The sequence below is a fragment of the Sceloporus undulatus genome, chromosome 3, assembly GCF_019175285.1.
Source record: "Sceloporus undulatus isolate JIND9_A2432 ecotype Alabama chromosome 3, SceUnd_v1.1, whole genome shotgun sequence".
Lineage (NCBI taxonomy): Eukaryota > Metazoa > Chordata > Lepidosauria > Squamata > Phrynosomatidae > Sceloporus > Sceloporus undulatus.
In genome coordinates, this window is record NC_056524.1 from 55,321,216 (window position 1) to 55,338,579 (window position 17,364).

At 38.1% G+C, this 17,364-nt stretch overlaps 1 protein-coding gene across 14 annotated transcripts in view; it reads right to left on the bottom strand.

The window, feature by feature from the left end:
• Positions 1-8,139: 8,139 nt before the first annotated feature.
• Positions 8,140-17,364, bottom strand: part of ROBO2 (roundabout guidance receptor 2) — a 1,416,559-nt gene continuing 1,407,334 nt past the window's right edge. For all 14 annotated transcript variants that reach the window (XM_042456971.1, XM_042456981.1, XM_042456970.1 and 11 more), the window contains 2 exons: positions 15,242-15,442; positions 8,140-12,239 (listed from right to left, as the gene is read on the bottom strand). In XM_042456971.1, coding sequence (XP_042312905.1) covers positions 12,238-12,239; positions 15,242-15,442 — 203 coding nt within the window. In that variant the 3' untranslated portion in view covers positions 8,140-12,237. The remainder of the gene's footprint in view (positions 12,240-15,241; positions 15,443-17,364) is intronic.

Below are 17,364 nucleotides of genomic sequence, written 5' to 3' on the forward strand. Positions count from 1 at the left end.
AATCCCAAACAGAGCAGCAGTAAGCACCAGCCTGAGGATGGTGTGGAGGTGTGGTGTTTAGACGACACACGCCTCAATGCCAGCCATAAGCGTCACATTGCCCACCCAACTAAATGGCAGGCAGCATTGTAACACTCCAGCAGTGCGGCATTCATATGCCACATGCCACAGGAGTGCCGCAAAGCTGTGGATATGGCTGAAAGGGCATCCATTTGATGGCTCAAAAAGCAATGTCATTTTGCCACCTCTTTTTAAGCTGGCAAGTAGCTGGATTGAGGACGTGGCATGTGGTTGCCGCATTCCCAATCCAGGGCTCAAAAGGGTGGAATTACACAGTTCCTTTATGGCCATCTGTTTTGGCCCTAAGTTAGGCTTGTAAGCCTCTTTAATTGCTTGCTTTCTGTGGTGCTGGAGTTGGCGTTCACTCTTGTTCACTTCTCACTGCTACATACTGGTCGAAAAATACTTTACAATGGCATAACAGTTCAAAATGTCAACACAACTGATTATCAGAATTACAGCCATGAAACCATCACACAACCCTTTGCAGAGCTCATGAAAAAACTTAAGCCTTTGAAAAATTGCCATTTTTTTCTTTCACAAAAGAGCTATCAAAAGGGAAATGGGATTTATCATTATTCTTTGCTAGTCTCAACAGCAATCCAGATCCAGGTTTCATCTAGATATCAAACTCATTTCATAGTACAGTATTGTGTAACTTTATTGTATTAGTTCCTTTTTTCTATACCAAAGAGACAAGGGGGGGTTACTACATCAAAATTAAATAAAACATAAAAAAAACAGCCAAGTTGAACCAGGATATGGCAAGTTCACAATCTGGACATGCACTGAAGCTTTCATAAGATCACTCTAACATGCCAAATAGCCACAGAAAATGTCAGACTGTATTAATGTCAACAGGTTAAAAAATACTAGTGTGAATCAGCCCTTATTCCCTGTGTTACCTTTCAGCACATCTTGACTACATATGTTGTCAGAACTTCAAATTAAATCTGACAAAGTATTACACATTCCCATGTCCTTCCTTAGCAGCTCCTTTCAAGTGAGGGACCTGCTCTTTCAGTTTTGTGTGGTAGACATACATTTCTTGTACTTTGCATTTACGGAAGTCTGATAGATATTGCCACTGACATACTCCATATTTTATATGCCAAGGAATAAAATAAAAAAGAAACAGAGAAAAAAGGCCTTTCATAGACTGTTGACTTGCATTCTACTTACTGCCAGTTACGGTATACATGAAAACAAAGATTACATTCCCAGTTTTCTTTCTTAATATGATTGTCTGATTAGGCATGTGCAGTCAAGACACCAAAACTAATTATTACATGTGCACTTCAGTCATAGACATAAGCTTATGGATTTACTTACTTCTTGGTAATTCAACCTACAATTCAAAGCACATCTTACTATCTTCAAGGAGAATTTCACTCCAACTTAGCATTCACAGGGTTGTACCATAAGGCTGCTATCCTTGTGCACATTTATCAAAAAATTGACTGGATTAAGATGTCTAAGTAAACATGGATGTATTAGTCTGCAGTCTATACATATCTCAGAGTCATTTCAGGGACATTGCTAGGATTTTAGGAAGGGGGGGGTCCAGACTAAGTGCCACCATTATAATGGGGCTTGGGTCGGCAGTGCAGCAGCACACACCATTCATTTTCTAATGGAAGGGGGAAGCCGGCCCCAAGAACCCCCCCCCCTTGGCTACGTCCCTGGTCATTTCCACCAAACTCAGAAGAACTAGTTGGAAAGAAAGTTTTTAGATAGAGTTGGAAAGCTGGTAGGGAGAAATTCCTTTCTAATTTGCATGTAAATATGATTTCCATGTACAGTTGGTGTTTGGTATTCATGGAGGATCCGTTCTGGATCCCCCTCCTCCATGGATACCAAAATCTGTGCTCAAGCCCCACATTGTCTCCAATGGCCATGCTGCTATTAGGGACAGCCCTGTCATGATCCCTTTGATTATCACCACTAAGTTTCTTCGATGACAACACCCCAGGCCTTTTCATCCCAGTGCTGCCACTTAATGGTCATGGGCACCTGTACTTTTAACACTATTGTGATTCTGCCACCTTTTTGTGACTGTCACTTTAACCCCAAAATATGTTTTGAATTGTTAGTAGCATGGTAAGCATTCAGATTCCAGACGAGTCTTTCTTGGAAAACAATAAAACTTTATTTAAACAGTTTTAACAATGTTTTACGTATGCTGCCTTATACACTTGTTACTATTATGATTTCTTTTACACACACTCTTTCTAGAACAAATTGGTTATTTTTACTTAAAACTCACACAATCTTTGTATTACGCCCTCTTCTCTAACTTATATCCCCTAGCCAACTAGGCTAATCAAATATCACAGGTTATCTCTCTCTAGCAACTCTCTGTCTCAGAGGTCTGAACGAGTACCGATAAGGAGTCCTTCACTTTTGGATTCTACCCCTGACCGTCCCTGCCTTTCTAAGTCCCTCACTTCTGGATTTTTACTATAATGGTTCCTGCCTCACACTGGAACCCTAATTACAGCTGGCCCTCTTTGGATTTAACTCAAACCCTATCCAACTCCTAATTGTCATCAACTGACTATTTATCCTCTAAACAGCCAACATCCTATTGGTTGCCACCACCTTTCCTGATTGGCTGTCACTATGCTAGCCCAACTCTGTCTGTTCTACACTTAATGGTGGTGTGGCTGCATGTACATGCTGCCAAGGGAGAATGGGGGCTGTCCCCAATGCTCCCATTGGAAACAACACAGGCTTGCCATCTGCGGATCCTTGGATCCATGGATTGCAAGCCCGTGGATACTGAGGGCCAACTGTAAATATGAATATCAATTTCATTCTTATTAAATAGTCCAGATTAGGAAGACAGATTAAATTGGTTGGATTTGAAGTGGAAGAAATACTATGTTGCTTTAAAACTATCATTAAAGGCAAATACAGATTCTAGTTTCAAAAGCCTATTATGAAAACCTTCAGTGTTATAAAAGCAAAATGAGCAGAGGTGTAGAAAAATATATTTGTGTTATAGTTCATTTTAAGTCTGTATGTAGACAGCTAGTGGTGCATTACATTCAGTATTCTAGAAAAACCTTTCTCAATAAGCAGAATAATGTATAATCACTGAAATCTTACCTGGTAGTAGGCAAAATGTTGAAAAGTCTTTAGGGATCTAATTTAAGCACAACAACAGTGGTGAAAACAGGTCTTTTATCTAGTGTGAATGTTTCAGCAAAACAAGGTGAGACTGATCTTGATCACACAGGTGTTGAATGTGAGAAAAGTAAATGCCTTGACCTGGTGCATGCTGGCAATCTCTGTAAAGCATTTAATTCACAAAGCAATTCTGTGCGTTGAATCCACACTCTTAGTTTCACATTAGCTATAAGACAGTAAATACTGATGTGCTGCAGCACGATTATCATGAAGATGCTTTCTAGTAAGTGACTTCCTGCACAAAATCTTACATAATTCATTTAAAAAATGTTTTAAATATTTGTATATCCTGTTCCTGCATGGGATTTTCAGGGCCATACTGATCATATCCACTCAGCATAGCATAACAAAAGTTGAGTCCATTATTACTTTTTGTTAGTGGTGCAAAAAGCTGTCCATTTTAGATGATATTTTATCAAAATTCTGTTAGTGTCAGTTCTATTTTAAAAAATCTGGAATCCTAGAATATCTTCCATATAATATCTTCTTTATCTTCCTTCTTTTTAATAAGATTTGTCTGTTATCATTTGTTATATTTTGAATATATTATAGAAGTTTCTATTTTATTATTCCGTTTGTGTTATAAGCAGTTTAAAGACTTTTGATAGATGTTTTTTATTTCTTTATAGTTATGTTTTTATATAATTATTTTAAAACCAATAAAGATATTGAAAAAAAATCTGGAATCCTGATAGTGACACATATTATTATACTCTGCAACACCTCCCCCCCCCAACTGAATATGGGGTTTAATATTTTCATATTTTGTTATCTAAACTAAGGCATGTATTAAAGAGGTCACAATGACCTTTGGGACACTAGGAAGTTTCACATGGGGAAGGCACACTGGCTCAAAAACATGTGGAAGACCTAGATAGCACTAAATAAAGGTTAAATGGGTTGCTGATTACTCCATCCTCCACAGGCTTTCTGCATATCCCTTTGCAATAGGATCTATATGAGTCCCATTGCAAAGCAATTAAAGGCCTTATCTTCTCTTCCTATTCACCACATCCTATCTGACTATCCAGGGTTTGTCTCAAACCCAATCAAAGTTAGGTCACTCCAAAGGTAAAGCCATCACTCGTCCTGTGTCTTTGATACCCTCCATGAATGAGACCAGAGATTTTGAAAATACGCATGGCCCAATGGGCCAAACTTGGACATGTGATGGTGGGGCAGAGCTCAAGTATTTAAGATTAACTGCCCCCCACTCTGCCTCTTTTTCATGAAGGCAGAGATGTCACTTGATCTATAGGAGCACCTGTGGCTATGTTTTCGGCCCATCTTCTCCTTGTCTTTCCCTGGGTGGTGGTGGTGGGGATTCACCCTTACCTTAATAATCTTTGAGGTTGTTTTCAGCCCTGCTTCCTCTGTAGGTTGCTGGCATTCGCACCAGGACTTCTCCCCAGTCTAGGCCGATCTCCCTGACTCAGCAGACTTCCTTGCAATGTGGGTTGCACCAGGCCTTTATTCGGCCTCCACCAGTTGTCCGTGGCTGCCAGCGGATCTGCCGGACCTTTCTCAGGTAGGCCACTCCTTCTAACCTCAGCAGCCCTCCAGCCAGTTGTGCCGTTATTTTCATTGGGCCTCCGCCTGCCCTCCTTTGTGGCCTTGAGGCTTTCCCGGCTGTACATGGTCATACCAGGCTGATCTTGCAATCCCACCCAACCTCCTCAAGGCCTTGGATGCTCTAGCTTCACTCCTAACCACACTTGGTCATGCCAGGCTGATCCTACACCTCCACGCATCCTTGTGAAGACCTCGGACGCTCTCCCGACCATGCATAGTCATGCTGGACTGATCTTGTGTGTGTCAGGCTGCTATTGCTTCCCCATAGGTCTTCCTTAGCAGTTAGTGTGTGCGCCAGGCAATCCAAACCTCAGGCACTCTCCTGGAAGTGTGTATTCTTGCTGGGTTGTCACTTCCCCCTCCCCCCACAGGGCCCCTTGCCTCTGTTTCCTCAGTAGGGCAGACATTTTTGGTGTCATTTACCTCTTTGTTTGGGTGCCATTTTTGTCATCCTGATGTTGGGCACCATTTTGTTCTTGCCTTGGACACCATTTTATTGGCATGAGCTCTAAGGTGGCTATTTTGTAAGCCCCTTTTTATGAGTCACACACTCAGCTTCATGTGATGATTAAAACACACACACACATATACAGTCTTGATTATCAGCACCCCTTAACAGGGATTAAAAAAGGATATAAGGGTCACCTTCCTTTGGGTCTTCTTTAAGGGAAATATAAATTGGCAAATTCCCGAGGGTGATGCTTGGGGACAGTTGCTCAGCAAAAAAAGAGCTTAATTGTGGCGTACCTCAAGGCACCATCCTTTAAGATAAAATGCTTCCCTTCTGGTTATGATGTATGTTTTCTTGATGTTTTAAATGTTCTAGATGTATTAGATATTTTATTGAACTAATAATAATAATGTCACTGTTTTACTGATTGTATTTTATATCTGTACTGTGTTATTTTATTGATGTAATCCTACCTTGATCTGCAGGGAAAGGCAGGAAAATACAAATAAAAATTGTTGTTGTTGTTTATGAGGCAAGGTATTATCAGTACACTGATGACACCCAGATATATTTCTCCATATCTCAGTCTACAGCTTTGACTTCAGATGGCATCTCTCTTCTCAGTGATTGTCTTAAAGCAGTAATGGATTGGATGAGGAAAAGCAGACTAAAACTGAATCCAGACAAAACGGAGGTACTTATGGTAGCGGCCCTGAAGAAGGGGACTCTTTGGTGTACTTGTGGTGAAAGGTTAGGCTCTGGAACAGCTTAGACAGGTCAAGGGACCTGGGGGTTATGAAAGAACTGGCCTTTGGGGTGAACATGGGTTTTTTGCTCAACTTTACAAACTCGAGAGAGTTTTGGGGAGGGTGCCTTATATTTACCTCCCTAGGACTGGCTGAGGATATAATTCGGATCTGGATTTACCTCAGGGTTTGGTGTTGGTGCCCAAAGGAAAGGCTGAGGAGGTGGTCGGGGACTGAGACCCTGCTTCAACTGGACCCGCACCAGACTTTTCACTTTAGTCAATTTCTCTCAAGAGTGTTGACGTTTAAGTGTTGAAGTGCAAGGGTTTAGCATTAAATAGGTTATAGGTGAAATAAATGGCCCTTTACTCATTCAAGTTACATGTCTGGTTTCTATTTCTTGGTTGGGTATCAATATCGGGCAGAGGTACTGAGACAAGAAGTGAATCAGGTTGGGTTTTGTTTTGTATTTCCTTTAGTACTTGGTATTGGTGGTGTGAAGTTCCAAGCAGTGTACAGAAAAGGACAAACAATTGATATCATAGTTTTTGTGGGTTTTGGGGCTGTGTGGCCATGTTCTGGAAGAGTTTCTTCATGACATTTCACCAGCATCTGTGGCTGGCATCTTCAGAGAATACTAGAATGGAAGAGAGTGGGTATATATATTCTATGTGACCCTGGGTAGGAGGAGTGATTCCCATGTTAATCTCTGTATTGTTATGTTGTTGATGGCAGGGCCTCAGGTTGGGAGGATATACAAAAGAGGATTAGTGTCTGCTAATTGGTGATCATTGTCTGCTGGGAAAGCCCCTGACCTTGGGTGGTTTCTCATTTGCATTAGCTGATTGTTGATTTTGCTATTTTGCAGGACTGATAGTGAAACATTGGCCCGGTACAGACCGCCCCGAAGAGGCGGCCTGTCCCCGTCCCTTTTTGCACTGGATTGGGGCCAGGGAGAATCACTGGCAGCCCTGCAGTCTCAATTCAGCATTTTTCTGAGCCACAGAGAAGCGGAAAAATGCCACTTCTCCATGGCCTAGACAAGGGTGACCTTGGGGCTTCATGTCCCTGGACACCCCAGCCCTACAGAGGTGAAAGGAACCTTTATCCTTAGGATTGTTGGTGCAGAAATGTAGTTGCCACTCCAATGATCTGCTGGAAGGAAGAAGCTGCTTAAGGCAGTTTCTTCCTGAGTCGTCATATGGGCTGTGTCGCAGCCCTTATGACATCTCGTCATGCGGATATGCAGATGCTGTGCGTCAAACATATCATGGTGGCCTGTGTGGACAGGAGGTCACCATGATGATGGTGACCACACGTTCTAGGATTCCAGACCGTGTGATTGCCACACAGTCTGGGACCCTAGAATCAGTGGTAATATTCCGCTTCATGCCCATGTGTATCAGGCCATTATTTACTTTAAGGGTTTCTTCTTTCCTGTTGAAGTTGTCCAAGTGTTTGTGGATTCCAGTGGCTTCCCTGTGCATAATGACCTGATAGTTGTTGGCATGGTCCAGAATTTCAGTTCCTTTAAACTGCATTTTATGCCCAGGATGGTTTATAATGTGTTCTGCTACTGCTGATTTTTCTGGCTGATCCAGTCTGCAGTGTCTCTCATATTCCTTGATTCGTGTTTGGACACTGTGATTGGTGGTCCCTATATAAACTTGTCCGCAGCTGCATGGTATATGGTAAACTCCTGTGGCTGTGAAAGGGTCCATCCTGTCCTTCGCTGAGCGCAGCATTTGCTGGATTTTCTTGGTCAGTTTGTAAACCATTTCGAGGTTGTGTTTGCTCTCACAGCTGCAGGGGTTTACCTCAAAATGGCCTGAGGAACCATTTTAGGGAATGATGTGAGGAGGAGGAAGACGTTTGGTCTGCTTCTGCCATGACAGTTGCATGTGGCTCATCCAATGACAATTTGTTGTGTATACAAAAACACAACACTTCATAAAGCCACTCTTTCAAGAAGTGTAATGGTATAAAGGAAAAGGCACAGCCTATTTGATAATTATTTGATCGTTCCCATTTTGAATTTCTGTGTCATCATATATTGAGAGTGCTAAATTCAAGTTTCTTTAACATAGATTTGAAATGTGGAAGTTTTATTTCCCCCCAGTAAATATACAATACACACTGAACATTACAATTAACCAACTTTATGCCCATTAAACTTTGCTTCACTAACACATGAAACACATTAAGAGGTCATAATCTTCTTGCATGTGACTCAACAAACCATTGTCAATGAACAATTTTATAAAAAAAATTAGAAAACAGTTCTAAGTGCTGCCACTACATCCCTTTCTTTTAGACACATTATGCACAAGAAATATTTCAATTATAAAAAAGGAAAAAGAGTTTTCTTTAAAAAATGGTAAATTACAGTACATTTTAAAAATATGTTCTGTGATAATTAGAAGTACACTGAGTAAGTGAGAGACTGTGGGAGAGAGAAGGAGAGAAAGAGAAAAGCTTCACTTTCCAAAAGAATGGGGATTTGCTATACATTAAATACTTTCTTCATAGGATCTTGTAGTTGTTTTTTTAAAAAAATCCAATAAATACAATTGTATAGTAGCCAATAATAGACAGCGATATTGTAGTACTGCACAGGTTTAATACTGACACAAAAATTGCCAAATAAAAATATTAAGACAGACATCACAAGAACTGGGGATGGCTACTTTTCCTCAGGTTGAATTTTGAAGAGAAATTGCATCATAAAGTGTCCTACCATAACGTAACACAGGTTTTTAAGAGACAATTAATATATCTAGGACATTTATGAGATTATGATTTCAAAAACATGTACAGAGTAAATTTGGAGCTTCAACTCTTTCAGTATGCCCTTAAAGTCTTCCTGCGTATAAAATATTTGAGAAATCCCATGCATTCTGGAGGTATAACACACCTATGAGGACTCTACTACATACATATTGTATTTTGGATCAACTACATGGTCTTGTTTTAATACTGTGTGGAAAAATACGGTTGCAGAACCCACCTATGTAGTTGCTTGGCCATTTTTTACTTTGGCATAGTTAGGCCTGATCACATGGTTAGTTTCTGTGGATTTATCTCATGAATGGAAAACCCTGATGTTATCCAGAGCAGTATGAATGCAACTATGCAGGTGGCTGCAATTCTCTTAGCTTTGAGCAACATGAAAATCACCTTTACATTCAAAACCATTGTCTAACTGGAATGGCTTCAAGTGATAATTTCTCTACTGATCTTTTCTACTTATAAGTTGATTTTCTTGCAGATATCCTCATATATCATTGATGATGTTAGACCATGAGCCAACCTATGTTTATCCTGATTCTTGAAGAAGAAAAAAACACACAGATTGCTGTGTAATAAAGATTGCCATAGTCTAAGTCACCTTGTAGGATTTTATTTAAAAAATACGAACCCATCTTTATAAAATAGCTCAGAGCAAAAAAAGCTGAGGCACATACAAGTATGGCTGGAGTGTAGAAATTGTGTATAACTCTCAGAAGTGTTTTCAGCTGGGGAAAGAAAAACCTCTGAAGGAATATTCTTCTCCCAATCTCAATGTCTCAGTAACCATCAGTGTTATCACAGGTTTCTGAATGAAGCCTTTTGCAACACTGATCAGCAGATGATCTAAAATGGCAGAAGAGGCTCAAGTCTGAATCATAGTCCTATTCCCACCTGATTGGTGCTATGAAGCATTTCATTCTCACAGCACCATTCCAATTTTTATTGTAGTATGAAGACTCTGCCTCCTGTGCCAAGCTCAGGTAGGTTGCTGGAGGTGTTGGAGTTTCTTTTTCTTTTGAAGCAGTTTATTATTCCTTTATTATAAAGATCTGTGTACACAAACCTGTTTATGAACTCAGATCACTATTGCTGGAACATGGTGGCTATCTTCATATTAACATATTAAATTCAGGAAAGGAAAGAAATGGTATTTATACATTTGTCAAATGTCTCTGTACATTTATAAAACAATGGCTTTAACTATATCCTGCATTTTAATAAGCAGGGATATTATGTAAATTCGTTGGACACATATGTTCAAAAATATCATTTTCTTGATGTGTGGACTTTTTTTGGTTCACCAATGCCCTGTTCTCAAATAAATGAGATAAACTGAAAATTGCAATGTAGATTTAGTAATAAAAATGTTCTACCTTGTCAATAATCCAAACATAATGTAATAAAAAGTAACACATATTTGGTAGATTTATTTGTGTGGTGTAAAGGTGTTCGCCTTTTATCATGAGAATAAGTACAAAAGCAACTAACATGGATTGGTTGTATGTAAAATATGGAAGACTGTAATAATGACATGACTAAATGACGTCAGCTCTGTGATGTAAACTTCAAATAAAATATTTAATGCATTTGAGATACAGGTACAGTATTTCTGAAAGAAAACTAAAAATGCTGTATAGAAGCTGGAGAAAGTCATGAGAACTAATGATGAGACAAGATGCTTTTTGTTAATGTCCACTTACAGAAAGTTTGGTTTATTCAAAAAGTGTATAAACATGCATCATGTTTTCATAAGAAGAAGAAGAGGGTTGAAATTTACTCATCAAAAATAAAATATGTTTTCTTTTCCTTGTTTCTATCCAATTTTCAATAATGTCATGAATTGGCAAAAGATATTAAGTTCAAACTGAGCACAAGTTTATCATTGCTTGCTTTTCAAACATTTGAACATGATTTAAGTACAAATGAACTGGGTTTCATTTTATGGCAGTTTTAGATAATAAAACACAAAAATATGTCTAGACTGTGTAAAAACAAGTCATGAATTTCAAGTGATGCAGCTCTACACCTTCCATTGGGTACTGTACATGTATTGGAAAAATGAACTAAAATAAGCCCTGTTGAGGCATATTAATGCTTGTAGTCTGTATAGATGAGAAGGAAGAGTTTGCACAAGTTACTAGTTCTGTTCCCTCCACCCCCTTTTTGCAGACTTTATTTTGTGTAGATTCTTGTATATATGGATGCTCCCAAATACTCTGCCATCCACAACCCCCTGCCTCAGGATCGTAAATCATGTGGAGAGCCTCCATGGATGAAAAAAAGATCTCCATTACAGAGCATCTTCCTCTACATGGGGAAGTTAATGAAACCATGGTAGAGGTGGATACTTATGTCCACTCTCCTTTCTCCCATGAACAGACTATATGTGTTAAAATGCCTGAATAGGGCTACAGTCTAGCATTTTTGGAAGCAGCTTGGATATCTCTGTCATAAATTGCACCTATAACTCTTGCTAGATATTCCTCTAGTTCATATGGTTCATGTTTCCTGGAAGGAGGAGCAAACTAATCATAGTAATTCTTTAAAATGGTAATATATTTATTTATTTATTTTTAAAAAACAGCCTTAGTGAAATACCTCTAATTCCTTCCTTTGTAGCAAGTTCAACTCTGTTGAACAAATGAAAATTGATACCAAGAAGAGAGAAGGCTTTCATATCCTAATCTGGTCTTGAAACTCACACTTCCATCATTTCACCTGCCATTTTAAATGGTAAAATCATTATGTTGTTTAATATTTAAGATAGGATTCCACCCCGATGCCCCAATAAATCTTTGCTAACATCAGTTTTGCCAGTCAACCTCCTAATTCTACACCCAAATGGAAAACCACCTAACATAATTCATTACATCCAGCATTATCCAACATAGCTTACAGTACATAGACTCCTTTCACATTCAGTCTTTTTTCTTCTTCATGTCACGAGGAGTAAGAGTTTTGTGCTTATCACCAACAAAAAAAAATTGCAGTGCAAACTTTAAACATAAAAAGTTACACAATTAAAAGTTATTATATGGCACCACAGCCTATTAATTCACATATAATACAACAGACCATAAGAACAGACAATATTATGAACATAGCTAAAAAGAAGGTGAGCTTGCATAGCAATGCAATAAAAAGAAATTATGTACAAGGGAAATCCATATCATCCTGGAGGGTGATTTTCTTTATATATGCTTGGTAAGAAATAGATTAAGGTGGAAGGTGTAGTAAAGAGAAGAACACAGGTAGAGTATCGGTGGGATATGTGTGGCTGTGTGTCTTTACATTGCATTTACAGTTCTTTTAATAGTAAGTACATAAATAAAGAAAATGTTCATTGCACTGTTTTAGTGTCATCACTTCCATGAGTTCAGACCTTGATGGCCATTGAGAGCAGCTTGAGATGTTTCTGTTCAACTACTCTGTTAAATAAAAAGGAAGAACATGATTACGTTTTCACATATTTTCATCTAACTTTTAGGCAGACAATAGTTACACCCTTTAAAGGAAAACTGGTCATAAAAACATTAACATAATATCAAACTGTAATTTAAACATGAACAATTATTATAAGTATATGAGGCTGCTTGCAGTATTTTACTCTTTAGAATGGAAATTATGCATTTCAATTCCCTCCCCAGTACCTATAGCACTAAACAAGAGACATCTTTTGCAGTAACACACTGTAGAACAACAGTCTTGGAAATCAGAAATACGGAAGGTGTCCTGCATCACTCTATTCTGCTTTGGTCAGGTCCCACCCAGAATATTGTGTCCAGTTCTGGGCACTACAATTTAAAAAGGACATTGAGAAACTGTTTAAATACTCGAAGGGATGTCATATTGAGGACGGAGCAAGCTTGTCTTCTACTGTTCCAGAGAACAAGATCCAGAACAATGGATGCAAGCTACAGGAAAAGAGATTCCACCTCAACATTAGGAGGAACTTCCTGACAGTAAGGGCTTTTCGACAGTGGAACAAACTCCCTCAGAGTGTAGTGGAGTCTCCTTCCTTAGAGGTCTTTAAGCAGAGGCTGGATGGCCATCTGTCAGGGATACTTTGATTGAGATTTCCTGCATGGTAGGGGGCTGGACTGGATGACCCTTGCAGTCTCTTCCAACTCTATGATTCTATGATCCTCCTCCTCCTCCTTTATTGTAGTTAGCAAACCATAAAGCAAATCAAAATCATTAAACTACATTATAAAGAGAGAATTACATTATTTAATAACTTACATGAATTTCATTAATATGCATCTATTACATATCTAAAACGGTCATATAATCTATAACAGTGGTCCCCAAACTGTGCCTTTTAAGAGGTTTTGGACTTCATCTCCCAGAATTCCAAACTATTGGCCAACATGGCTGAGGCTTCTGGAAGCTGAAGTCCAAAATCTCTGAAAGGGCACAGTTTGCGGGGGCACTGACCTAAAAGGACCCTAAGTTCATTTAAGACCATTATAATCATATGATTATTAATTCATTGGCTGTTTATCATATTCATTTGTCTGTCATTAAATTTCTACTACTATTTCATGCCAAAGAGAGTTTGAATTACTACAAGATTTCCGCATGTTGACAACTAGAACAAGGAATATAGCCACATCCTTGGTTAACCTTTTATCAGAGTTATCAAATATTTATTTTCAAAATGAAGTCCAAGATGTCCCTGGAAATTTTCTTAAAAGGAAACCTATCAATCTCAGTCAAAGCCAGCCCTGGATGGCTTTCCAGCCTTCTAGAAAATGTTTTTCCAGGACCAACAGAAGATTTCCACCCCTTCTCATTTCTTGCTTCTGGTGATGTAAGCAACTGGATACTGACCTAAGGAAATGTCATGACTAAACAATATTGTTTTCGAAAAGTTTGAATAAATGTTCAACTATTAACTTTGGCTTCATCCGCACTGCAGGATTAATGCAGTTTGACACTTTTTTTAACTGCCATGGTTGAATGCTATGATATTCTGGGATTTGTTGTTTTGTGAGATATTTCACCTTCTTTGTTAGAGAGCTCTTGTGCCACAACAAAATACAAAATACAGGATTCCACAGGAGGAGCCATGACAGTTAAAGCAATGTGAAACTGCACTAATTCTGAGGGAGCAGCAGCCTTTTCCTCACCAAGGTGTAAAATGCATTTATGCTTCATAATTCGTTATTTCAGTTATATTCAAAGACACAACCATGTTAGTCTTGTTCAGCAGAGTGATCACATCAAGGTGATCAAGATGCTAAAGCCAAACCATGCAAAGAAAAATTTAAGGAGCTCAGTATGTGTAGTCTTCAGGAAAGAGGTGACATAACAGCTATTTTCAGAAACCTTCAAATATCTTTAAATATCTGAAGTGTGGATATGAGGAAGATGGAGTGAGCCTGTTTTCTGCTGCTTTGGATGATTGGAAGCAAGACAAATTTAAATGAGAAGAGATGAGAGTCTGACTAAACACTGTTCAGTAGTGAAATAGGACAGTGGTTCTCAATCTGTGGCTGTCCAGAGTTTTTGGAACTATAACTCCCAGAGTCCCTTGTCACTGAGAAAGTTGGCTGGAGTTTCTGGGTTCAAAACAACACCCAACCCAAATTTGGAGGATCAGAGTTTGAGAACCATTGGAACAGAATGTCTTAGAAGGTGATGGACTGACTCTTCTTCATTGGAATTTTTTAGACCATGGTTCGATGATAACATTTCTTGGCAAAAATTTCAACTAGACTGTCCTACAGATCCTTTCAACCCTATTATTCTAGCCATTCATTTCCCTGTCTTGTTTAGTATGTACAGTTTCATGTGACAAATGTGCTCAAAAGATGAACAGGAAAGTACTAGTGACTTGGCTTTAGGGATTGTTAAGAACACAGAGGAATTGGAAGTTAAAACTGGGACATTTCATTAGAACATGCACATCTTTGTAGAAGGGTGAAGTAATAATATTACTTATATTATTATATATTAATATATAATATATAATATTATATGTTAAATATTATTAAGTAATAAGTACTTAATAATAAAGTGTTTCTCTTTAAATACTGTATTTGATGCAAGTGTAGAGTACTGCCATTTTGGATTTGTAACTGAATAGATATAGCAATGGCACTGTAGATAACCAAAGATTATAAAAACACTGTAGATTACCTAGTACAGCTATACCTGGGTTACTGCTTGGAAAATACCAAATATGTCCATTGGTACTATAATGTAAACAGCATTTCCTATGTATATTTACTCTGGACCAAGTTCCACTGATTCATTTCCAAATAGATATTGGTATGATTGTGACTTACTCACTTGAAGATGTATCCAGTATACAGAAACAAGTCATACATTAAAGCCCTCAGTGGAATAGAAAGGTAAGCATTTCTTTTACTATTCCTAAATTGTATGAGTATTTTTTTTAAAAAAAAATTGAAATGTAGCTTACATAATTCACCAGAAAACTGTCCTTGACTGTTTGTTCCAACATATCCTACATCAATGAGGTCACTGGTGTTGCGCTGATGACTTCCTCGCATGACTTCTCCTTTTCTGGGTCCAGTTGATCCTTTAGAAGATGCTGTACCTGAAGAGCTGTGGCCACCTGGGGATGGGAAGCTAGGCTTGCTATAGGGCACCAGGGCCTCTTCTGAAACATAAAGAGAACACATTACAGTATATGCATATGTAAAAATGGTTGGGACTGCCTTTCTGAAATATTTTACACAGGTAGCCTAAGATTCTCTAAATACAAGTAAAGTTGGGTGATTCATCACCTGAAATGTTATGTAGAAATAGTCTAAGATACTCTAACTACAAAGTAAGTTTGATAATTGGACAGTGAAAATATGAAACATCCTGAAATGTATTAAAGGGAAACATTTGTACTTATGTCTCTAAAAAATTGACAAAGCATGCTTTATTGATTACTGTTTCTCCACTCAAACTGGAAAACTAAAGTGTGATGCATGAATAGCCCTAGAACATACAGAAGGTTTCAAAGCCTGTATGATGGTTTTGTGGGGCCATGCTGGCAAGCCCTATTAATATATGTCCTGACCATATACAGTATTTAACATCTAACTGTACTACTTCTATGCATATATCTGTATATACAATGTATGCATGTGGATACTCCATGTAAGGCATGTGTGCTCATAAAACTAGTCTGTGTGCTTACTACACATTTCTGATCAGCATTATACTTCATATGCTTACAGCACTTGAGAAGATTGGTGTTGCTCCACCTTACAAGACATTTTGGCAGCTGATACTTAACAGCTGAGCCATGAAGTTTACAGGGTAATATGTCATGTATCTTGTTAAATCAGTATTTTACAAGCCACATGAGATGGAATGTTTTAGGGAGTTGATATTCATATATTTGACTCTATGTTACAGTTTGGGAACATACAATTTCCCATATTAAGAAAATATAAGGATGGTTTACTTAGATTTGTTTGGCAACCTAAAATGTATTGTTTGATAATGTTTGGTGTTGTTTTTTTAAAAAAAAAATCATAGCTCAGATAACAACTGACTCAATGTGACTAGTTTTTTTTAAGTCCATTAGATATGTGATTCTTGTACTGAATATTGAATCAATAGTTCAAGTGACTAAGATGGTTGAAGGATTCAGCTAGCAGCAAAAAACATCTTAGTATTGATACTAATGGAATATATATATAACAGAATGTATATTGACATGTGTGTCTTGCTGTGTAGCTCTTCTTATACTCCTAGCATATGTAGAAAGTGCTGGATGTGTTTATTTTTCTCACTGAATATGCTTTTTTTAGTTCGTAGGAAACAATTGTATGCATGTGTATTGGAACCCAAATATAACAATTTATCTAAATTTATAAATCGGTATCTATTCATTATGAAACTTGGGATTCTACATGGAAAAACATGCTGAATCATAGATTGCTTAATTAGATGCACATGTAATTTGAGGAACAATAAAACCTATATTATAGTTTCTTTTAATATTGTGGAAATGCTTTGCCCCCTTTTCATTAAAATTATGGTAACATTACTTTAATCAGTTAAGATAAAAAACTAAAGAATCAGCTAATTTAATTAGCTTCCTGGTGTTATTTTTGAGAATATCAAACACATGGGAAATTACTTCACTGGCTTACATTATGTAAAGTAAGAAAAGTCCAACTAGACAAATAATTCCTGTCCTTTGATAATGATTGCTGTAACAAGGTCACATTCATTGGCTGGGAGAAATACTCTAGTCTACAAGGTCTCTGACTAACCAAGGGTTAGATCCAGCCCATTTCACATCTTTTAACTCATACTGATTTTGTACTGATCATAGTAATTTGCAACTTAAATGCATGAAATTACAATCATAATTGCTTAATGCTGATATGCTAGAAGCTGACTTTTCTCCAGACTATACTATTTACCTAGTCTAAACAGTGGTTCCCAAGTTTAGCTTCCCAGATTTTGTTTCTGCCTTCCTAGCTTTCAGAAGCCTCAGCCAATATGGCCAGATGTAAGGAATTTTGGGAGCTTGTGGGCTCCAGAGACCTTCTCTATTGCCAAAGTGAGAACTGA